The sequence below is a fragment of the Schistocerca serialis genome, chromosome 1 (assembly GCF_023864345.2).
Source record: "Schistocerca serialis cubense isolate TAMUIC-IGC-003099 chromosome 1, iqSchSeri2.2, whole genome shotgun sequence".
Classification (NCBI taxonomy): Eukaryota; Metazoa; Arthropoda; class Insecta; order Orthoptera; family Acrididae; genus Schistocerca; species Schistocerca serialis.
Genome location: NC_064638.1, coordinates 447372811 through 447398869, shown reverse-complemented (window position 1 = coordinate 447398869; position 26059 = coordinate 447372811). Strand labels below are relative to the sequence as shown.

Below are 26059 nucleotides of genomic sequence, written 5' to 3'. Positions count from 1 at the left end.
AAGACATTTCCCTGTGAGGGCTATGGCTCAGAAAGTCAATATTAAAATCACCACATAGTACCGCTGTTTTCCCAGTTGTCTTAAGTTTGCCTAAAGCAAGATCCAATTTTTTGAAAAAAAAAACGCTTATGTTGCTAACAGGAGAGCTATACACACATAAAATAATAGTGTTTTCAGACATTAACTCAACAGCTGAGATTTCAAAGTCTCTTTCACAACCAAGTTTGCAAACAGATGCTATACTCTTATAATCTACATTTTCTTTTACGTATATACAAGTTCCCCCATGTTTTGATTCCATTCTACAAAAGCTGTTTGCAAGGTTAAAATGTAATATTTTTTAAGTACTGAAAATACTCATTTTGTAACCAATGCTCACAAAAACATAACACTGAAACATCTTTCCATTCACTATTGAGGAGTATATTCATTTCATCAACTTTGTTTGTTAATGACTGTACATTTTGGTGTACAATCTTCAGTCTATATTTGCTATTTAATTCTGCATCACATTTTTTTGTGATACAGTCTACTTCCCTAAAAAATGTCTTTCACCCCTTTTATAAAACATCGCATCTTTCTTTATGACCCATTTGTCCAAAGTACTTTGGACTGCTTCTATATCAGGCCTAATGTGACTCCAATTTGCTAGCTGACAGATTTCTTTAACCAAAAATTGTTTCCCACTGCGATTTAAATGACGGCCATGGCTGGTGTGCATGGACCTGTCTAACGTGCTTACATTTATTAAGTTCACATACAGAAACTTTTTGCATACAGCATCTATCTCTTTGTTTACTCTTTCTATTAATTTATTTACACATGACCAAGGAGGAAGGTCATATCTGTGTGGTTGATTTACAACAGCTATATTTGTGTTGCCTTATTAGGGTAGCACACTTTCAAAAGCAGTGATGAGTTCACTACCTTTATCTCTGGCAACATCATTCGCACCTGCACAAATTACGACACAGTCTTTTGGGTTAAGGTTTTCACATGATTTTACCACTGTTTTTGTCACTTTTGCAATGCCTGCTCCTGGTTTGACAAAGGCTTGGACACTTACATTAGTTTGTGTATCTGCTACCTTTTCTGCTATCTGACATCCATGATTATTGGCAAAAATCAACACTTTTTGTTTTTTTGCACACCTGAGGCCAGTTGACTGATTTTTTAATCACATTTCTTTGTTTAGGATGCGACATGATCGAAAAATTTACAGTGCACAGCTGTTGCGGTTTGTAATTATTATCTGGACTCATATGTTCTTGATTGACATTGTTTGTGGAATCACGTTTGTCATTATAACTATTTGATGCACTTACCTTACTATTTCCAAGTTTTGTACTGGTTTCTACAGAAGTTCTTCCTTTGATTACATCACTCGTAGCCAATATTTCTTCCAGGTTCAGACGATGCTCTGTATCTTTGAATTTGAGCCTTATCTGGTCTACACTTACATAATTAGCTTGGAAGGAATGGAGACTCTCTCTTAGGAAGGCATCAAGCAAATTTTTATAGATATATTTTGCATTTATTTGGTTGATATGGTTTTGAGCCTTGCTACAATGACCTTGTGTTCACTAATCCCTGTATCCATCATGGCGCTTCTCTATTAGATCAGGATTATTTGTTACTAAGAGGTCAAGTGTGTTTTCACAACCATTTACAATTTGTGTGGGTTGATGAACTAATTGCTCAAAGTAATTCTCAGAGAAAGCATTTAATACAATTTTGGAAGATGTTTCCTGTCTACACAGGCTTTGAACATGTATTTTAGCCAACACATTGAGGGTAGATTGAAGTCTCCACCAATTATAACTGTATGAGTGGGGTACTTATTTGTAATGACATTCAAGTTTTCTTTGAACAGTTGAGGGCTATTATATAATCTGAGTCAGGCAGTCAGAAGAAGGAGCCAATTATTATTTTGGTATGGCTGTTGAATATAACCTTTAATCATAGTAATTCACAGGAACTATCTGGTTCAATTTCACTACAAGATAAACTACTACCAACAGACACAAACATACCACCACCTGCTTTATTTATTCTATCCTTTCTGAACATGGTTTGCACCTCTGTAAAAATTTTGGCAGAATTTATCTACAGCTTTAGCCAGTTTTCTGTTCCTATATCGATTTCAACTTCAGTGCTTTCTATCAGCACTTGAAGCTCTGGTACTTTTCCAACACAGCTACGACAATTTACAACTACAATGCCGACTGTTGCTGGGTTGATTCTCATCGTTTCTTTGCCCTGTACCCTTTGAGACTGGAGCCCTTTTTGATCTTTCCTGAGACTGTCTAACCTAAAAAATCGCCCAGTCCAAGCCATACAGCCCCTGCTACCCATGTAGCCACCTCCTGTGTGTAGTGGACACCTGACCTATTTAGCAGAACCCGAAACCCCACCACCCTATGGCACAAGTCAAGAAATCTGCAGCCTGCACGGTCGCAGAACCATCTGAGCCTCTGATTCAAACCCTCCATTTGGCTCTGTACGGAAGATCTGCAATCGGTCTTGTCAACGATGCTGCAGATGGTGAGCTCTGCCCTCATCTCTCTAGCAACACTGGCAGTCTTCACCAACTCAGATAGCCACTGGAAACCAGAGAGAATCTCTTCTGACCCATAGCAACACATATCATTAGTGCCGACATTGGAGCTCCCTATGACAAGCAATCCCACTCTCAGGAAGACCGGCCACTGCTGCAACAGGCGAGGCCGCCTTTGCTGGCTCAGTACTTTCAGCAGCAGGCAGTACCTCAAACCTGTTACGGAAGCATAAGGGTACAGCCTTGCATCCAGCACCAACTTTCACCTTCCGCCCAGGGATTCGCGACCCTGCCACAGTTTGCCAATCACCGTCAGGGAAGTGTCGACTGGCAGGGACATCCAAATCCGAGGGCGCAGTGGCATCAGAGATCCCAGGCAACTTTACACATTTCAGAGGTACCAAAGTGCTGACCTCAGGTGTCCCAATGTCAGGGGCAACAGCCTGAAGCCTGTCGACCCCTGAATCCATACACAACAGACTTAAGAAATTACAGGGAGGTAGGACATTAAGAAGATGCAAGCTGGATAAATTTAAAGACCTAGAAGTTTGTGGGAGTTTCTGGGAGATATGGCAACAATGAAATGAAACAGCAGAAACGAATAGGATAGAAGATGAAAGAGTAGCTCTGAAAGGTAACATAGTGAAGGCAACAGGTAAAAGGCAAGGTATAGCAGAAATACTTGGATAACACAGGATGTATTGCTTTTAATTGGTGAAAGGAGAAAATATAAAAATACACCAAGTAAAGCAGGCAAAAGGGAATACTGATATCTAAAAAGTGAGATTGATAAAAGTGTAAAAACGCTAAGTAAATAGGGCCAGAGGGCAAATATAAGGCTGTGGAAGCATGCATAACTATAGGAAAGATAGATTCCACCTATAGGATACTTAAACCGATATTTGGAGAAAAAAGAAGTGCATGTATTAATATTGAAAGCTCAGATAGCAAGCTGGTACTAAGCAAAGAAACTAAGGCTGAAAAATTGAAACTGTACATACAAGGGCTATGCAAGGGAAATAAACTTTCAGGCAACACTGTCATTAGAGAAAAGGAAGTAATGAAGATGAAATGGGAGATATGATATTGTGAGTGGAATTTGACAGAGCACTGAAAATGTGCAGAGCCAGCCCCGACAAAACTATTCCTTCTCGTGTACAAGGTATGTGACATGAGTCACATAAAATACTCTCAGACTTTAAGAAGAATGTAATAATTCCAATTCCATAAACGTCAGGCGATGACAGTTGTGAATGATAAGTCATAGCAAAGGACTGGCTCCAATTATTTTCAGAAGAATGGAAAAACTGGTAGAAACTGATCTCAAGCAAGATCAGTTTGGGACCCAGAAAAATGTGGGAACACACGCAAGGCAAAAGTGTCACTATAACTTATCTTAGAAGATAGTTTTAATAAAGGCAAATCTGTATTTATAACAGTTGTAGATTTAGAGAAAGCTTTTGACAATATTGATTGGAATACACGCTCCAAAATTCTGAGAGTATCAGGGATAAAACACAGGGGGCAAAGGTTAATTACAACCCATATGTAAACCAGACTGCAGTTACAAGAATCATAGGTCATGAAAGGAACTAATAGTTGAGAAGGGTTGTAGTGTATCTCTCATTTTATTCAATTTATACACTGAGAAAGCAGTAAAGAAAACGAAAGAGAAATTTGGTTAGGGAATTAAAGTACAGTGAGAAGAAATAATAACATTGAGTGTTTGCTGATGACATTCTGATTCTGTCAGAGATAACAAAAGACTTGGAAGGGGGATGAGTTTTGCTGTTTGAGCAACAAAATAACTGGTGATAGCTGAAGTAGAGGGGATATAAAATGAAGGCCACATATAATGACAAAATAATTTTTAAGAGAGAGGCATTTGCTGTCACATAATACAAATTTAAGTGCTAGGAAGTCTTCTCTGAAGGTATTTGAAATGTGGACAATAAGCAGTTCATGCAGAAAGAAAATAGAAGCCTTTGAAATGTGATTCTACAGGAGAACGCTGACGACCATATAGGGAGTTTGAAAAACTAATGATGGGACTGGGGAAAAAAATGGCCAAATGTGAGTGATAGATAAGATCTTGAGGGCTAAGGAATTGTTAATATGGTAATGGAAGGAAGAGGGAGGGAGTGGGAGAGAGTGAGTGTGTGTGAGTGTGTGTGTGACTGTGTGTGTGTGTTTGTGTGTGTGTGTGTGTGTGTGTGTTTGTCAGGGAGAGGGAGTGGGATGAATTTTAGAGGGAGGCCAAGGCTTCATTATAGTAAGAAGGCTTCTAACTGATGTAGTTTGCAATAATTATGCAGAGATGAAGAGGCTTGCACAGGATAAAGTAACACAGAGAGCTGCATCACACCAGACTTCTGACTGAAGACCACAATGACAACAACAGTTAGTTACCAGTTATGTAAAAACAATTAAATGGAAAGACATGGTAGGTGACTGATCCTATTCCATGTGTGGGGATGGAACACATGTAAAGCAGTTGTCCTTTAAACTGCAGTTTTGTCATTTCTCCCCTGCATTTACATTATAGTTTTCCATGTTTTAGCAGTCACCTTTCCCATTTACTACTTTTAAACATCCTAAATTAAATCACAAATGTTGATGGCAATATCCCTGCGGCCTACATTTCCACTGACATTGCTACTAGCAGATATTCTTTAATCTTCACCAGTAGAATTTATGATCTGTCCGCTTTCCCTCACTAATCTCATCTTGTTATGACCAACACATCTCACCTCCTTCAGACTTTCCATTTTCTTCAATACACACAGACTTTTAGCATTCCATCAACATCAGCCATGCTTCTCTTTATATCACACACAAACACACACACAAAAGTCCCTAATGCAGTAGTTTTCAATGCTCTTAAAATCCCCATCATACAGATCATTAGCCATATTTGTGTGAAAATTTCAGATAAATGTATGTCATGAAGTACATATCACATCCTGTAATCTATTTCTTATCCAGGTATTATTATATAACACTATTGACATACTTCAAAATTCCCTCGTGAAATAGAGTTAGATACAGATACATATTTCTTAAAATACAAATAAAATCAGAAACATTTTTACTACACCACCATATGAAATTAATTTTCCTTAGAAGCAAAAAATTAGCTATGTTATACAACAAACCACCTGGAGCAATTGATTAAGTAATTCTTTCATATTTTTGTAGGACTGACCATTTCTCACTTTCATTTTTTCCTAATTCATGCAAAGATTGTGAATACATCTTTCTGAATTCTACACATGGGAAAACTAATAGTACCGCAGATATCACATATGAACCAGATGGCTATGGCAATCAACTGTCATCAGGAAACTGCCGCCATACATCAACAGTGCTATACACTTACTTATGCAACTATGACTAGGTAGTGCTGCGTATGGTGAAATCTGTGGCAACCCTGCCCAAGCACAACGTGGAAAGAAATAAGAGCTTGCCACTTTTATGAACATTGTCCTCTGTTGCTCTATGTATGCTTGGATTGATTACAATACTAGTGTCATTTGCAAAAAGAACTTATTCTGCTTTTTCTTTACTAGACAGAAAATCATATAAATATATGAGGAACAATGATGGACCTAATACTAAAGCTTGGGGAATCTAATATGTGATTTTTCCCCCAGTCAGAAAAATCTCCCCTGATTACATTGGTTGAATTACTAAATACAACTTTATGCCTCTTTTTTTTTTTTTTTTTTTTTTTTTTTTTTTTTTTTTTTTTTTTTTTTTTTTTTTTTTGGCTATATCATCAATTCCATAAAACCTCAGTTTAACTAGGAGAATTCTCATTGGTAATATCATCAATTCCATAAAATCTCAGTGTATCTAGGAGAATGTCATGATTCACACAGTCAAATGTCTTAGACAGATTGCAAAAAATATCAATCTGTGCTATTTTGTTATTCAATACTTGTAAAATTTGGTGAATGAATGTGTAAATGGGATTCTCAGTTGAGTAATCCTTCCAGAATCCTTTGATCTACTGAGGATATTATTGCTGCTCAGGAGGGAACTATTCTAGAATATATCAAACTCTCAAAAATTTTGGAAAATGATGTGAGCAGTGAAACAGTTTGGTAGTTATTGACATCTCTTCTATCACATTTTTTGTAGAGCTCTTTAACTGTGGTCTTTAACTGTGGCAAATTTCAATCTCTCTGGAAAAATGCCTTGCGTTAGTGATGCATTCCATTCTTAAGATTCTTTTGGAAACATCGTCAAATCCAGATGAGTTTTTATTTTTGAGAAAGTAGGTAATTTTCTTAATTTCAGAAGGAGAAGTTCGTGCAATATTCATATGACTGAATTTTATGAGAGTTGCTTTTTCAACACACTGCTACAGTTAGTATCTACATTTTCTATTATATTTAAGAAATGATTATTACACATATTTTCTATCTATGACTCATCATTTATAGCCCTTCCATTTGACTCAATAGTCACATTACCCTGTTCTCTTGCAGGTTGTCCTCTGTCTTGTTTCACTATGTTCTCTGTAGGCATATTCTACAAAGTTTATGTGATGGTACTATTCAATCATGATGTACACTGGATTCAAAACTTCTGTTGCTGTTCTCAGCATGGATTGTGCATGCTGTGCGAGTAACATCCTGGTGTGCCACAAAGGCTGGAGGGAGCTATGGGGCTGGCTGTCAGCCATCAATGCGGCAGGTGGGAGTCTCTTCTTGGATCAGCAAGCAAGCAGTAAAAATCAACTGAAGTAATAGTGGTGCCACATGATAGGTCCATCAAGTGCTAAGCCACTACCAAGTTAGGCCAACCAACTGGCTTGTCATCAATGGACTGTTTTGGGCTGGTACCAGTCTGATTCATTTTGTGCAGAGGAAGACATTGTATGTATAACAAGAGAGTACCTGTGTGTCTTAGGGCCCCATGTTCTCTTATTTGGTGGTTGATCTGTCTGTGAAGACAGTTATTTTGTTGCCAATCAATGACCTGGAATTTCTATAGATTTAGTTTAATTTACCATAAGCTGGGACCCATACAATTTAAGTAACTGTGTCTAATTTGCTTCTTGTCAGTTGGCATAAGATTTATTCAAATGCATGATATTCAGTGTTGGGCAGCAGACAGCAGATTTTCATAAATTGTTTATGGCACTGTTGGACACCAGGAATAAGGCTAATGTTAGTTATCATGTATTCCAGCAAACTTCCCTTTGGTGATTAATAATTGTGGCATGAAACTGTTTTTTAGTTTTTATGGTATTTTGTGCTGGAGGTACTAGAGGGTATACGTGAGTGCATGATACCTGATTGTTTTTAGTAAATGATTTGAGTTTGTTTTTATGGTAGTTTCAAGACTGATAATTCCTTTTAAAGTAAATTCATTGTATTGTGAATGGGAACTGGGTACATCCCTTGGGGATGGTCTTGTCAATTGGATTTTTGTGTGTAAATAAGTGCTTTTTTTTTTTTTTTTTTTTTTTTTTTTTTTTTTTTTTTTTTTTTGTGCATGCATCTCAACCCAGCATCACCACTCCAAATCCTAGTTCCACTACAGTTTATTTCTGCTGTGGGGGTATTTCATAGAATTACATGCAGATTAAATAAATGAAACTGATAAAAAGTAAGGCTTATAAACATTTCTCACAAGTTAATGTTTGAATGCTGACTATGTTTCAATAAAAAGCTTGTGATAAACTGCTTGATTCATGCAGTTGCATAGTTTACACACTTTTACCCTCCTTACCATGTGTCTAACTTTGTTCTGCAGCTCATTTGATATTGATTTTGGGGGTAAAAAAATCTTCATTAACCTATCTTCATGTTCAGGATTGGTTTCATTGCAGTTATAACACCAGAAACTTTTTGAACTCTTCTCAGATTCTTGGAATTTAATCATTATTGACACTTTATAAACAAAAATTTGACAAATTATAAGCAAACAGTGGTTAACTGTCACAAGTGGCTTGCTCGGCCCATGCGAGCTGACTTCTGCTAATTGGCAACAAATCTGGGTAACTGTTTCACTGAAGAAAACAAAAGCTTAGTCAATTTTGCAGCACATGTAGGTCAATGAGTATTGTACCACTGTCTGTGACATCTGATGTCTGCTGCCAAAGCTATTTATGATCTTGCCAATTTTGATTTAAGAACAGGCAATCTGAGTATTACATAATATTGGATAGTGCCAGAGCATAATTTTCTTTATTGTGAATTGTTAATATAGAAAATAAATTACACATATAATTATTACTCTTACAACAATGTAATTTAACTGGAAGATGAATTATGTAAGTAGTAATATTAACACTTGGAATTAACTGTTTCACAAATCTTCAAAGATTCAGCATCTCTGCCCCTTACTTTCCAAACCTGTGAACAATAACAATAAAGTTCATATGGTTAATACTTAAATACATTATCAAAAAAGTAGCTACCTCTGCATTTGTGCAGAATTTCTTACCAGCAAGTGATCTCTTCAAGCATGACAATCAAAAGTAATCACAGGAAGCATTGGTTGTATGTTATAACATTGTGGATATGGCATCAGTAGATTCAATAAAACTTTCTAGTTCATCTTTACAAACTGTTCGCACAATATATCGACAGATAACATCTGTAGACACCCTATAAATTTCATAGACGAGAAATCTAATACACATATTACAGCTTATGGAAAATTATCTTCAACATAGGCTTACAACCAAATTTGCAACCATACTATTATCAAGATAACATAAATTTTTGAAACAGACAAAATGCGTATTACATGTAAAAAAGCCTCTGAGTGCCACCATCATAGAAATAGCCATGTTTATTTTAATTACAAACCAAACAACAAAAATTATGAATGTGCAATTTTGTTATATTATTAATTAAATTATCTTTTTTTGGAACGTTTTGTCTCATCCAGAAACTTAGGAAACAGAGAAACTGAAATGCTTCCTAATTTTTGTCAGTTCTATCCCAAAGAGAAAATAGCCACATTTGAAATATAAAAATTGCTTCATAATTTTGAATACAAAAACATAGTTCATTCTCAAAACTGCTCACACGAAAATTACTTTTGTGATTTGTAAATCCTGCAAGGGAACATAAAACAGATGTAACCTATTTGTAGAAAACACAAAACTGCAAAACACCTATTTGGCCAAAAGAGTGGAAAACATGCCCAATTCGAATTAAGTATACCAATTTCAGTTCAATATAAACATCATTTTCTCATAAATAATCTTCAATGGTTACTGTAAGTGTTATTCTCAACCTATGTGTTTCACATTTTTCTAGTTTTTAAAATAACATTAACCTGCCTCAAAAGTGTTTAAACTAAAACCAGAACAACAACTCCAACCTGAACCTGGAGGTTTTAGTAGTTTTTGACATATCAATGCAGATGACGCATTGGTTGTCAGGGATGAACAAAAGTAGATGTGTGTTAACATTCACTCTCTAAATGGTTGTCATCACCAATATGTGTGAATACCATAATCAGTTGTGAAACTGTATCAGAATCTACAATTAAACTGTCTGGTGGAAAGTGACATCATGTCCAAGACTATTTATTTAAAGGCAAATGTCAACTTTAACCTACTACCAGAACCTATAATTACAAGCTTACACAAGAAGAAGAAGCAGCCTGGGAGACTACCATCAAAACTTCATCATCAGAAAGCTAAGTACAGTTAATTCAGCTATGCCTTCTTCACTTTGTCTAAATTTAGGTACATTAGTATAGAAGGCAAGTACTAGAATTGTATCATTGTTGTTGTTGTGGTCTTCAGTCCTGAGACTGGTTTGATGCAGCTCTCCATGCTACTCTATCCTGTGCAAGCTTCTTCATCTCTCAGTACCTACTGCAACCTACATCCTTTTGAATCTGCTTAGTGTATTCATCTCTTGGTCTCCCTCTATGATTTTTACCCTCCACACTGCCCTCCAATACTAAATTGGTGATCCCTTGATGCCTCAGAACATGTCCTACCAAACGATCCCTTCTTCTAGTCAAGTTGTGCCACAAACTTCTCTTCTCCCCAATCCTATTCAATACCTCCTCATTAGTTATATGATCTACCCATCTAATCTTCAGCATTCTTCTGTCGCACCACATTTCGAAAGCTTCTATTCTCTTCTTGTCCAAACTATTTATCATCCATGTTTCACCTCCATACATGGCCACACTCCATACAAATAATTTCAGAAATGATTCCCTGACACTTAAATCTATATTCGATGTTAACAAATTTCTCTTCTTCAGAAACGCTTTCCTTGCCATTGACAGTCTACATTTTATATCCTCTCTACTTCGACCATCATCAGTTATTTTGCTCCCCAAATAGCAAAACTCATTTACTACTTTCAGTGTCTCATTTCCTAATCTAATTCCCTCAGCATCACCCGACTTAATTCGACTACATTCCATTATCCTCATTTTGCTTCTGTTGATGTTCATCTTATATCCTCCATTCAAGACACTATCCATTCCATTCAACTGCTCTTCCAAGTCCTTTGCTGTCTCTGACAGAATTACAATGTCACCGGCAAACCTCAAAGATATTAGGACAGGTGGCTGAAATGATGTTAGAATGTGACAGTAATTCATAATACAATTCTATATAAATCCATTTGCTCATTGTCTAACTCTGACTTTTCTTCTTTGTCAAAAACAAATCAAGTTTAGTTCAGTTTCTTGTCATAATGGTGTAGTATTGTCAAGTGATCACTTTTTCTTTTTCTATGTCAATAAATATGACGTCTTTCTCATTCCAGAAAAATGGCCACTATAACTTTTCCTACCAACAGAATGATCTCAGCTTTCTTTGAAGCAGAGACACCATAACCACCCCATTGTCAAATTGTTTCCTGGTTTCCAGAGTACAGTGATGAATCCAGCTCTCATCAGTGGTGATACATTAAGGCAAAAAGTCCTTCAGATCTCTCTTTAACCATTCAAAACACAGCTTTGCAGATGAAAATGACACTAGTCTGTGTTTCACCATCATCTGTCAGAGCAGCCATTGAGCTGACCATTTTTTTCATCGTCACCTTTTGATGTATGCTATTACACACAACCCCCACTGTGTTTACTACCTTTTGCACTTTCACTTGATGATCAGCAAGGATCATGTTGTGGACTGTTTCCATGATCTGTTCCTCTAATGACAACTGCTGACCATCCTGCACAGTCCTCACCAGAAACACATATTCAACAATACTTAAATTTTTTTGAACATCCTCCATGGATAAATAGCAAACCATAAAACTATAATAAAATTCTTTCAGTAAATGTAGTACTAATCACATGTAAGTTATCTATTTCATTAAGAAACCCATTTCAATCTCTTATAAGATCATTATCAGACCATTTTGCTCTGTTAAACAGAGTAATCCACTTTCTAAGAGGTCAAAGGACTTAAATACAGATGACATTATACGAAAGTATGGTTGATATATCCTGAGTGATAGATGGAGATGGTGGCATGGAACAGGCTGCTCTGGAGAGACGTGAAGAACACTGCTGAATAAGACTCACTTGCTAGTAGTACAATAGTGAAAGCTCCACCCACCACTTCTGGCATAATGTCACTAACAGCCATTGGTTGTGAGACATGACTATATTCTGCAGAACCCATTAACAAAAATATAATTGCTGCAATTTGTATGAAAATGTTTTGAGGCAAAGTGGCCATTTGGATACACTTTACTAGTGTTCAATTTCTTGACAACACATTTCATTATTTTCAAAAATGCCTTACATGTTTTGGATTCTGTCATTTTCAAAGGATATAAAGTACAACACAAAACAACATTAGCCTTTGAAAATGATGGAATGTTGAATGACATAAGACTATTTTGGAAATAATAAAAAATGTGGTCAAGACATCTGAAAGTTATTAAAAACATAATTATTAGGAGTTTTGTCATATGATCAACAGCTATGGATGTTTGAAATATTATGTAAAAGAAGTAGATCACAAAAATTCAAAAGAAATTATTACCCAATGGCACTGGCTCATAGAAATATAAGCTGCCCTCTACAGGGACTTATGGTAGACAAAAGCATAGCAAAGATTGTTTGTTGAATGCCAACTGGTAACCAAGGAAATGACATATGACTCACTATGTTCTAACATCAGTCAAAGATCTTGTAGAACTCAATTGGAAGGAAGGACGTCAACTGGTAATCAAGGAAACAATATAGGAATCAATTAGTTCTGTCATCAGTCATAGATGTTATGGAGTTACCTGTAGCTACATTTTGATGTGTACCTATTATACATATGTACACATACAACTAACTGACTATTATATCTTTAAGGTTGAGTAGATGTAATGTTATTGTTTAAAAGCCAAGCCACTGTATCATGTAAGGTAGAAGCATACCTGTAAAATGTTACAATCCTGCATACAAATTACAAAAGTACAGCAAACTTTGTATGCAAGACTGTAACATTTTATGCTTCTATTTTATTGCACACAATGGCTTGGCTTTTCGATGATAACATTACATCTACTCAACCCTAATGATATAACAATCAGCTAATTGTGTGTGTACATACACATAATAGGTACATGTCAAAATGTAGCTACAGATAACTCCAAAGCATCTGTGAGTGATGACAGTACTCATTGATTTCAATATTGTTTCCTTTGTTACTGGTTGAAGTCCTTCTTTCCAACTGCGTTCTGTAATGTCTTTGATAGACAGAAGAACATATTGAATCATATTTCATTTCCTTGGTTACCAGTTGTCATTCTACCAACCATCTTTGCTATGTTCACATCTACCATAAGTCCCTGTAGAGGGCAGCTTACATTTAAATGAGTCAGTGTCACTGGATAAAGTTTTCTTTTGCACCTTTTTTAAATTGTACAACTTGTACATAATATTTAAAACACCCATAGCTGTTTATTCTATGAGCAAACCTCTAATCAATATAAATTTTTATAAATGGATTCTGCAGAATGTAGCCATGTCTCACAACTATTGGCTATTAGTGATGTTATGTCAGAGGTGGTACATGGGACTTTCACTGTTTAACTACAAGCAACTGATCCTTATTCAGCAGTGTTCTTCGTGCCTCTCCTGAGCAGCTACTCCATGCTACTGTCTGCCTGTCACCAAGGGTAGATCAGCTATATTTTTATATTACATCATTCTTATGATTGTATTCAAGTCTTTTGCCCCTAAGAAAGTGGATTACTCTTTTTCACAGCAGAAAATGGGCTGATGATTTCCTATAAGAGATCAAAATTGGTCTCTGACTGAAATAAATAACTTACATGCAATCAGGACTGCTTTTATTGAAACAATTTTATTAATGCTTAAATTCACTGAAACAAAATCTGTCTGTTGCCATTTATGATAAAACACCACCATTAACAGCATCTAATTTCACATATAAGTGATTCATATTATCCCATCCAAAAGCACAACCTTAGTCACTGACTGATACTGCACTTCTTCCACCTCAGTGAAAACCACATGACACAATTTACTGAAATAGCTGTCAATTCCAAACTAAATTTCATTTTTACTTCAGAGTCATCTAACAGATAGCCTGCAGTGGTAACACAAATTTGCATTAGGATATCTGCCTTCAGACACAGGTGCTGACTGAGCCCTGACATGTTTGCAGCTAAGATGTGGGAGCAATGAAATGACCAAGCTGATCGCAATATGACCAATAGAAGGCCTAAGCTCAATATACTTTCAAAATATGTGGAAATTCAATGCAGCTGGCAGCTATAAGAAAATTGGTTTTAATTAAATCTTGGTTGTACGTTATGTAACACAGGAAAGTTTGGTACTTCAGAATGCTCATTTTTTCATCAGAAGGCATGGATATTGAATGTTAGCATAGAGACTGATAAGGAATTCACCTCAAGGGAAAATAACAGATGGAAATTGGTTAAAAATAAATTGTTCAGTGTCTGTGACATATTGCAACAATCGGATCAAAAGAAAGTCTTGAGAAGCATGCACTCCTTTCTTATACCTCAATTCTATTTTCAGATGAGTATACTCTGCCAATTTCCAGTACAGTGTACTCTTTCCCCACCAAAAAATTCTCATTTACCTCAAGAAACAAACAAGCAACGTACAATGGACATCACTAAGATAATACAAAGATGCCTCCTTATCTAGCATGTTTTATCAAAATATGAATGGAGACTCACATTTTCTTAAACTTTGCTATTTTTCAAATTAATCCTCCTTTTTTTAAAAAAAAATTAAAAATGAAGAAGAAGCAGAAGAAGAATGAGGATAAAATACACATTCACAAATACATATTGTTGCAGCACTGTCTTTTAACATGGAATATGTAACCCGGAGTAAAGCAAACAGATAGCTAATAATCTTTCCTTCACAGGGGCCACATAGTACATAGACATTTTTCTTTTTTTCCCCATAGGAATGACATCTTTTTGTAAGTCTCCGTGTATCAGTGAATTACTATTTTATAATACTTCAGCCACCCAATCATTGTGAGATCAAAATTTCATTTAGCGTCTAAAATGAGTATACTTACACTCTGAGTATGGAGTATCAGAAAATATTTAATAACAATAACAATAAGAGGCTGTTATCAATGTGTATTACAAGGACATGTTAAGTGTTTTGCCAAATAAATATCTTTTCCTGATAATACCTCCATTAAAGCAAAGATCATGTGGCTCACATCGTGGTCCTTCTTTGTTGTGATCTCTGCCACTGTTTTGTTAACATAAATGCCACCTGTTGCAGCTATGCAATGTCTGTCACCATCTGCAGCCAACTCCCAGAGGTACTCCACAACAGTCATCGACCTGATGTGGGTACCCAGCACACTGCTAATGGGCACTACCCCTTCTAGCTGCAGGACTAAAGCTATGCCTAGTTCTGATGTCACTGGGGGCTACACTGGTACCTTCCAGCTGAGGGTCCATTGCTGGCTGCTATCTACTGACTTCAGGGCACCTACCCACAAGTCCATGGCTCGTACTTGGGACTGACTTTCTGATAGGTCTTCGCCTGTATTACGTGTGTGCACTCTGTTACTGCAGCCTTGCATCTGTGGGCCATTGTTGCTGCGCCCTGTGCTTGGGTCCTTGGTTCACCTCCTTGCTCTTATGCTTCCTGCATTGAGTCACAAGTCTACACCATACTGTGGGACTGAATTGCTACAGAGCTCACTGCAGCTGTGTGTTGGCCTCCTGCATGAGCCTGGCATGGCACTGCACTCATCAAGATGCTAACAATGTAACTTTGACACTAGTGCCACCTGCCTAGCATGGTGATTCTAGTGTGCTGGCTGTCTCCCAAAGCATAAGAACACACCACAGTCCAGGACAAGCCTCCATCATGAGGTGGCGAGTGCAGCAACAAAAGGTTTTGACTGCTTTACTTTATATAGTAAATAGATGACTTTATGATAGCGATCTATCTGGCTCTTCATACCTGTTGGCCCACCAAACATCCTGCGTTATCATTGGGGTGAGCTCATTGACACAAAAGCCATCCAAACACCTGCGACACAGGAATTTGGGAGGATGAGACCGCAGCTGAATGAGTTAGGAATGTGACAGATTGGTATATGCACTACACTGGTGAGGTTGAGCAGTACACAACATCGATGAGAGGTGTATTGAGAGAGAGGTGACAGAACAGACAAAGTGGAAACTGTTGGGTAGAAAGTTTGGTTGCAGGAAGAATGAAGTTAGGGTCCTGAGGGTAAGGGTGGAGGTGAGTGTGGGGCATGGGAATTACAGAACTGAGGGATGTTTTGCAAGGGTAGCTAACTCTGCAATACTCAGAGAAGATGGTATGGGGAGAATGACCCAGAGGGCTGTGAGGGTTGTGAAGCAGCCATTCAAATCAAGTATGCTTTGCTCAGGAATGAGTTTTATCACTGAGTTTTATCTGTAAAACAGAACAAGCTGGAACTTACCGTCTGCTCTTATTAAACCCCTGTTACTAAGCTTTTTACTTATTTTTCATTTTTTTATTCAATTATCTACAAAATACTTCTATAATATGTACTCAAATTTATCAAAACTTTGATTACACTTTGCCTCACTTAAAATCATCATTCTGATTTTGCTGCTCAATGTACTTATTTCGTTAGTATAATTAATTTTCTTAAAAACTATGTTAATTAAAAGTTATTAACAACTGTAAACTACACTACAGTACAAGATAGGGATCTTTGACTGAGTTAATCAGTCAGTTTAGGTATGTTGACACCAATCATGAGAAAGGCTAGCATCCAGGTAACCGTAATCAAAGTCTGAATATACTGAAATTACTTTTGGTAGTTGTAACAATATGCCTGCCAGATTCCGCTTTTTACCAATATAATTTTGTTGCTCTATTTCTTCTGAATCAGATTATGCTTTTCATTAATTAATTAAGTCATTCAAAAGAATTTGCATAAATTTTCGATGATTATAAATCTAAAAATGGCACCTGTACTTGCAAATGGGATATTCCCAATGCAGATGAATAAAATGTTTTCAAGAATATTTAGCATTTTTCCATGTTTTTTAAGCCAAGTGACTCATAACATACAACTCATCTGAATTGGGAGAATCTGAACTAGCCACTTTTCAAAACATTGTTTACTTTAAAAAATCACAATATGCTCTGACATCAGTCTTTATAAAAATAACTACCACCCCAAAATAGTTGGTCAAGGCTTGGAAATCACAAGGAAACATCTAGGCAAAAGAGCAGGAACTCATGCCCAGTTAGTGCTACGAAAAGTCTGTACCTAATATATTAGCAACATTTTGGACAGTCTCAACAACAATGTGTCCAGTTGCCATCCACAGTAATCTATCATCAGCAAAAATGCATCCAGTGCACCCATGTGACTCTATGAGTTACTGTCTTCAACTTTTAAACAGTGTTAAGTCTTCTGATTTTTACTTTGGGCAAATGTACAAATACTTTGGAATTCTGATTATGTACTGTGTTGTAGGAAATATTTGCCTATTTGTGTCACTTATTAAGAAATGAGGTGTATTTATTGATTATCTGAAATGGAGTCACTACTGCCATAGTTATTCTCCATCAAATTAGACTGGTACCAGGTAATGTGAAGTGCCTGACACTGCCATATGACTAATTAGTACAGTCAAGATGCCAACAGGTAGACGTTAAATTTTGTGAGTACTGGAGCAGATCATAGTATTGGATACCTTGGTAATAGGTGTGTGTAAGGCCCCATTATTTGAAGAATTGCCTAGTGCACCTTATTGCAGTATTTCCCATAATATCTATACAGCAGTCTGACAAACTTTATCTCATGATTTTTTTGATGTTGATGAGCAACACTCATACAACATTTTTTAAAGAAGCACACCACCATCTGACTGTTTTATTGTTTATTTACGCACAACCCAAAACAAAACAAAAATTGCACACAGCAAGACCATGTAAAATGTCTTAAACAATGAATGTAAATTAGTGTATAATTATGAAATATGTACTTACATTTTATGTCTTTAACATATATTGCGGGACCCTTAAACATACTGACAAGCTCAAAATTGACCATAAATTAAGAAAAATATTGGCTCCCCACAAAATGCCAGATGTAAAAGCACTATCTTGTAACAAATCGGTAAATAATCATAGGAGCATGTCATATTTAGTAAAAACAGGCTTACATTGGTAAATAAAAGATAGCACAGGTCCTTAAAACTTTATGATGGTAAAATCAAAGAGTATGAGTAATAGAATAACCAATTACTACAATGACAAAGTGTCATAGATATATGACTGTTAATGTTACACATCTTCATACTATCTATAATAATGGGAGAATGACCAGAAGACATGGGGGAGGGGGGGGGGGCTTATCCCCTGTGTCTTCTGGTCTCTCTCCCATTCTCTCATATCCTGCTCTCTGCCTTGCCAGCACTACTATACTAACCTAATCTATTGAAGACATTTTATATTTTTTGAAATTTTACATGGTCTATACGCAATTTTTGGTTTTGGCAAATACTTTAAAATGGCATAAAAGGCCAAAAACTAGGTTGTACTTAAATAAACAATAAAACTCACATGGCAGGGTGTTCCTTTAAAAATTTATCCAGCAAAACTCAGAGCTGAAGAAGATTTTGCAGGAAAGTCATCCCAGACGTGCTCTTGACCATAGTTTAGAGGTGAACATTAATTGGATAGACATCTGGTTGGTGGTTAAGCCCTCAAGATGTATAAAAGTTGCTGAAGAATTTGTACATGGCATGCCTAATGTCATATGTGGCCCTGCCTCTGATGACATAGAATAAGCCTGTGATGGAACTAAAGTAGGATGTGGTGGGTGGGTGAACTGGTTGGGTCTTGCACTTGAGTCTTCCACAGAGATCTGACTCATGTCAAGGGGATGGAATTTGGTATGGCATGATGTCCCTTTTGAGTGGGTTATATCCTTGTGGAAGATGCTTTGGAAGAAACAAAAATTAAAGAGAATAAAGCAAATGAGCAGCAGAAAACTGCACTACAATGAAAACTCAGGGAAGGAAAGGACCTATAATGAAAGGAAACATTGTTTTGCCACTATAAGCTTGCTGCATCAAAAACACACCTTTCAACATCAGTCAACAAAAACAGTAACATTCACAATGACATTGAAAAATTGTCTGTTAGCAACAGCAATAACAGAACCAGCAACAGAAGTTCAAAGAATGTGCTTTTCTTTAATCTCTATCTCTCTTACATTTCTGATAAGAGCAAAATCAGTTATTGAAATAGTATTGATATATTAATTACTGTTGCAGACTTTTTTGGCCATGGCACTGAAAACCTAGTAATGAACTGTTTTTATTTTCGGTATGTCAGGAAACAAGTTCGTGAAGTGAGACACACAGAAATAAGGCACAATTTCAACATTAATTACTGGCAAGTAGTAATATTACACTGGGATGGAAAGCTGTTCCCAGCACTCACATATGCTGTAAGAGTTGACAGACTAGCAATAACAGTAATTTGTCAAGGCAAGTACACTATGTGATCAAAAGCATCCAGACACCTCGCTGAAAATGACTTACAAGTTCATGGCACCCTCCATTGACTTCCACTCTCACAGGTATATGTTCAGTGAGGTGCTGGAAGGTTTCTTGGGAAATGGCAGCCCATTCTTCATGGATTACTGCACTGAGGAGAGGTATCAATGTTGGTCGGTGAGGCCTGGCACATCGTCGGTGTTCCAAAACATCCCAAAAGTGTTCTATAGGATTCAAGTCAGGACACTGTGCAGGCTAGTCCATTACAGGGATGTTATTGTTGTGTAACCACACCGCCACAGACTGTGCATTATGAACAGGTGCTTGATTGTGTTGAAAGATGCAATCACCATCCCTGAATTGCTATTCAACAGTGGGAAGCAGGAAGGTGCTTAAAACATCAGTGTAGGCCTTTGCTGTGATAGTTCCATGCAAAACGACAAGCGGTGCAAGACCCCTCCGTGAAAACCATGACCACATCATACTACCACCACCTCCGAATTTTACTGTTGGCACTACATACGCTGGCAGATGATGTTTACCAGGCATTCGCCATATCCACACCCTGCCATTAGATTTCCACATTGTGTACCATGATTTGTCATTCCACACAACGCTTTTCCACTGTTCAATCATCCAATGTTTAGGCTCCTTACACCAAGTGAGGTGTCATTTGGCATTTACCAGCGTGATGTGTGGCTTATGAGCAGCCACTTGACAATCAAATCCAAGTTTTCTCACCTCCTGCCTAAATGTCATAGTACTTGCAGTGGATCCTGATTCCATTTGGAATTCCTGTGTGACTGTCTGGACAGATGTCTGCCTATTACACATTATGACCCTCTTAAACTGTTGGCAGTCTCTGTCAGTCAACATACGAGGTCGGCTTGTATGCTTTTGTGCTGTACATGTCCCTTCGTGTTTCCACTTCACTATCACATTGGAAACAATGGACCTGGGGATGTTTAGGAGTGTGGAAATCTCACATACAGACGTGTGACACAAGTGACACCCAACCACCTGATCACATTCAAAGTCTGTGAGTTCCGCAGAGTGCCCCATTCTGCTCTCTGATGATGTCTAATGACTACAGATATGGATCACCGGGCAGTAGGTGGCAGCAGAATGCACCTAATGTGAAAAATGTATGTTTTTGGGGGTGTCCAGATACTTTTGATCATGTGGTGTAGCAGTTTCTGGGAGTCTCTAAATTCTCAAAAACCTCAGAATAATTTCTCAAACAGTTGGGAAGTGGGTTATAACTGACAAAATTCAGGCACTTTGTTGTAGTATGGCAGAAAAAACATAGCACAGTTAAAAATGTTCAGTTATGATTTGTTTTACCTCCTTTGCCATAATAATGTTTTTGGGTTAATTTTGAAAAGCTATTTTAGCACACTGATGGCTCCATCTTTTTGTCCAGAAATGGCATTATGTAAAAGATAAAGAGATACTGAGATAAAACTTTATAAGAGACTTACATAACTGGTGGTAATAAAGTACATGATGATTTCTTGACCACCACCTGTCCATACAGAAACAGCAGTCAGTTAGGTGGCAAAGGCAGTTTACACTTTAAAGATCAGTTCCTGTTGCCTCATAAAGAGTACAATTTAAAAAGAATTTTATTTCCTTGCTTTGAAGTACACAGTGGCACATCTATGGTAACTGGTGCCCAGAGCAGACTTCAAATCCATCCTCCCTCTTTGACCCCCACACCCTCATTCCCCTCCACTTCCCCACTCTTGCCCCTGCTGGCATCACCCAATGTTGGTGCTTTAACTGTTTATTCATTTATTGAGGTGAACATTGGTTTACAATTAAGTAAAGGGATCAATTTTTAATAACTATTTTTTGTATGATACAATTCAAAACTTGTGTCAACAAAAAGCCCAGAACAACAATACTTGCAACAATAATGCAGCTCCATTTTCATTTTTTCCTTGCTGATTAATGGAAAGCTACAAAAAACAAAATACTAAGATCAAAATAAATCCTTCACACTTTTGTTTCGTTGGTTCACTTAGCATAACAATAGTGAGTCTATCTAGTAGCTGACAACAAGAAGCAAGCAATTCCGTGCGGGGAGTGAAAGCTGTTACAGACTCTTACTCAACACAGTTGAGTCCTAATTTGCTAATAATTCTCTTTCATACATTTCTACCACGTTGACATTTTAGTGCTCTCCCGTTCATGTTTTTCTTTTTCTACTTCACTTTCTTCCTTCTCCTTCTTTCCTTTTTCTTTTGCCTTTTTTTCCCGACTCAAAACTGGTCACTCTTTCGTCTTTCCCCCTCCTTCCCTCTTTCCTGATGAAGCAACCGTTTGTTGCGAAAGCTTGAATTTTGTGTGTATGTTTGTGTTTGTTTGTGTGTCTATCGACCTGCCAGCACTTTCGTTTGGTAAGTCACATCATCTTTGTTTTTAGATATACAAGTATATAAATATATACATGTTCAGTAAACCACAGGCAAGGTGTTAGGAAGAAGTGCTGCTTCAGGTAGTAGCCATGGGTGAGATGCAGGCCCTCAGTCACAGGAAAGCTTGGGGGCAGTGTACCAGACACAAACATATTCAAATCAAATGCAGGGCTAATTCAATTGCTAGATGACTTAGGGTCTTTATGGAAAGATTTTTCATAAGAGGACCAGGTAGTAAGAGTGACTGGGGCAGAAATGTCGCTTATGAGATAAGTGACGCCCTAAACAAGATAGCTTCCTTGACATGACATTGACACACACTTTGTTGAGTTGTTCTGGGGTCATGATCAACCACATCTTAACCGAACTTTGAGGCAGATTAATGTGGGTTTAGAGATGGCACTGACAACAACCGATTTTGCACATGCTGCTCTAGTGCCTATTGGAATTATCAATAGATGGAGTTCAACTAGGCATGACTTACACATGAGGGCATATTGATACAGTTTATTCATGAAAGTATAGGGGATAAATCTCAAACCATGCATAGTCAAATACCTATTATCATGGGTAGGAGAAGTAGGCCTTCTTTAGTATAAATCCAAGCAACAGGTTCTTCTACCTAAAGAGTATGTCCAGCAGTTTAAAAAACTCTGAAACAATCATTCACAAGATAGATTCTAACACATGAAATGACCATAGGTAAAAGTAATGTGGGACATTTCACAAACTTAACAGTCCCTCGTCAAAACATGCACTCAATGAAAACTAAAACGTAATAATTTGAAGTTGAGTTCCAATCTCTGGAGTGCATGGTAGTTTGTGTCACTGAGCACCATTTTTTAGACACAGAAATCCAGCAAGTAATATTCTCATCATATGAAAAGACAGGCTCTTACTGTAGGAATACTTCAAAGGATGGAGGATCATGCCTTTAGATCAGAAAAGGAACACAGTTCAAATCATGACATGGCGTTAGTACAGTAAGTGAAGACAATAACTCGAAATATCCACTTCTGAATTAACAGGGCCTGATATTATCATGAAATTAATAATTTTGATTGTGGATCATCATATCAGTGGACACTTTTTCAATAAATTGACATACATACTAAATAAAGTCTCAAGTGCAAATGTCAACATAATTTTGTGTGATATCATTAACACAAAAACAGATATCATAAATGAAGCTAGTAGCACTGTCATAAACATTATTCAGAGCTTTGGCACGCCCCTATTGGTCAATACCGCAACAATAATTTCTACAATAACTACACCAGTAATTAACCATGTGACCACGGATATGGACAGGGAGAAGTGTGATGCATCTGTAAAAGATCTTGGACTATAAGACTTTTTCTGCCAAATAACAACAGTAAAATCAGGTGTGAATAAAGTCTCTAAATTGCAAGCCTACAAAAGATCTTTATCAGAAATCAAAACATAAAATTTCTCTACAGAATTAATAAACAAAAGATGGGATGAATTTTATAGAAACACCAATGTAAATGTCACTTTCACTAAATTCTTAACATTATTTATACCGAACTTTGGAAAAACATTTCCGAAGGTATCACATTAGTGTTAATGTCTTACAAAAGCCATTGGGTAACAGAAAGTATTAAGTAGTCCTCCCAAACCCTTAAACAACTCAGTTTCATGAAAAAGAGTCATAATGAGACAAAGTTCTTAAATTACTATCGTAGTACAAAAAGATTCACAGGAAGGTGCTGATTGCTGCAAAAATACAATACAGAGAATAAAAGCAAAGTAGTCTGCTAGATCATAAAAAAAGAAAGAGGGAGCAACAGAAAAACTTTTAATACCATCTATATCTACATCTATATATGTATACTACACTGCAAGTTATTGTATGTTGTGAGGCAGAGGTTCCTTTGTACCACAACTTGTCCTTTCCTTTACTGTTCCACTCACAAACAGAGTGAGGCGAAAATGATTATCTGTATGCCTCCATGTGACCCCTAACTTTCCAAGTATTGCAGAGAAGTCACAACAAAAATTTTCCAAAACAAAGGTAAAACCATTAAATAATTACGTAACTAAGTACAATGATGTTACTACCAACCAGATAGCATGAAGTCAGTAAAACTGTACAAATACTAAAAAACAAAAAGCCAGTTGACTTAGATGAACTACCAACATTTGTACTGAAACAAAATTTTTTAGATGTTTCTAAGGCTTCTGATGTTGCTGACCATAAGATTTTACTAAGTAACTAGAAATGTAAGCAACAAGAGGGGTAGCTGATGACTGGTTCTGATCACACATAGCGGATAGGGTACAAAGAGTAGAGATAACACATACATCAAACATGCCTAAATTCGTAGTAAAGCATTTATCACAACCAAAACATTGATATAGAAGTTCCTCAGGGTGTCATATTAGGACCAATACTGTTGTTGATATACATCAATGACTTTACAAGCAGTGTTAGTTATAGGGAAAAAATTCTCCTTGCTGGTGAGAGTAATATTATAGTCACTGCAAAAACAAGAGAACTCCTTGCAGAGAAAACAAATGAAACTACACTACTGGCCATTAAAATTGCTACATCAAGAAGAAATGCAGATGATAAACGAGTATTCATTGGACAAATATATTATACTAGAACTGACATTTGATTACATTTTCACGCATATGGACTATCAGACCAATTGTGTGATTGGATTGAGGAGTTCCTAGATAACAGGACGCAGCATGTCATTCTCAATGGAGAGAAGTCTTCCGAATATATATAAATGACCTAGTAGATAGTGTCGGAAGTTCCATGCGGCTTTTCGCGGATGATGCTGTAGTATACAGAGAAGTTGCTGCATTAGAAAATTGTAGCGAAATACAGGAAGATCTGCAGCGGATAGGCACTTGGTGCAGGGAGTGGCAACTGACCCTTAACATAGACAAATGTAATGTATTGCGAATACATAGAAAGAAGGATCCTTTATTGTATGATTATATGATAGCGGAACAAACACTGGTAGCAGTTACTTCTGTAAAATATCTGGGAGTATGCGTACGGAACGATTTGAAGTGGAATGATCATATAAAACTAATTGTTGGTAAGGCGGGTACCAGGTTGAGATTCATTGGGAGAGTGCTTAGAAAATGTAGTCCATCAACAAAGGAGGTGGCTTACAAAACACTCGTTCGACCTATACTTGAGTATTGCTCATCAGTGTGGGATCCATACCAGGTCGGGTTGACGGAGGAGATAGAGAAGATCCAAAGAAGAGCGGCGCGTTTCGTCACTGGGTTATTTGGTAACCGTGATAGCGTTACGGAGATGTTTAGCAAACTCAAGTGGCAGACTCTGCAAGAGAGGCGCTCTGCATCGCGGTGTAGCTTGCTCGCCAGGTTTCGAGAGGGTGCGTTTCTGGATGAGGTATCGAATATATTGCTTCCCCCTACTTATACTTCCCGAGGAGATCACGAATGTAAAATTAGAGAGATTCGAGCGCGTACGGAGGCTTTCAGACAGTCGTTCTTCCCGCGAACCATACGCGACTGGAACAGGAAAGGGAGGTAATGACAGAGGCACGTAAAGTGCCCTCCGCCACACACCGTTGGGTGGCTTGCAGAGTATCAATGTAGATGTAGATGTAGATGTAGAAGTAAGAGTGATATCAGGTGTGCCGCAGGGGAGTGTCATAGGACCGTTGCTATTCACAATATACATAAATGACCTTGTGGATGACATCGGAAGTTCACTGAGGCTTTTTGCGGATGATGCTGTGGTGTATCGAGAGGTTGTAACAATGGAAAATTGTACTGAAATGCAGGAGGATCTGCAGCGAATTGACGCATGGTGCAGGGAATGGCAATTGAATCTCAATGTAGACAAATGTAATGTGCTGCGAATACACAGAAAGATAGATCCTTTATCATTTAGCTACAAAATAGCAGGTCAGCAACTGGGAGCAGTTAATACCATAAATTATCTGGGAGTACGCATTAGGAGTGATTTAAAATGGAATGATCATATAATGTTGATCGTCGGTAAAGCAGATGCCAGACTGAGATTCATTGGAAGAATCCTAAGGAAATGCAATCCGAAAACAAAGGAAGTAGGTTACAGT

General features: G+C 37.3%; 1 protein-coding gene across 2 annotated transcripts in view; it reads right to left on the bottom strand.

Annotated features, from left to right (window-relative positions):
- Window positions 1-8735: 8735 nt before the first annotated feature.
- The window catches only part of LOC126472880 (uncharacterized), a 46543-nt gene continuing 29219 nt past the window's right edge, over window positions 8736-26059 (bottom strand). The window contains exons 4-5 of one of the 2 annotated variants that reach the window (XM_050099967.1): window positions 21027-21070; window positions 8736-8925 (exon numbers count right to left, since the gene is read on the bottom strand). In XM_050099967.1, coding sequence (XP_049955924.1) covers window positions 8897-8925; window positions 21027-21070 — 73 coding nt within the window. In that variant the 3' untranslated portion in view covers window positions 8736-8896. The remainder of the gene's footprint in view (window positions 8926-21026; window positions 21071-26059) is intronic. The other variant, XM_050099968.1, reaches the window with a different exon arrangement.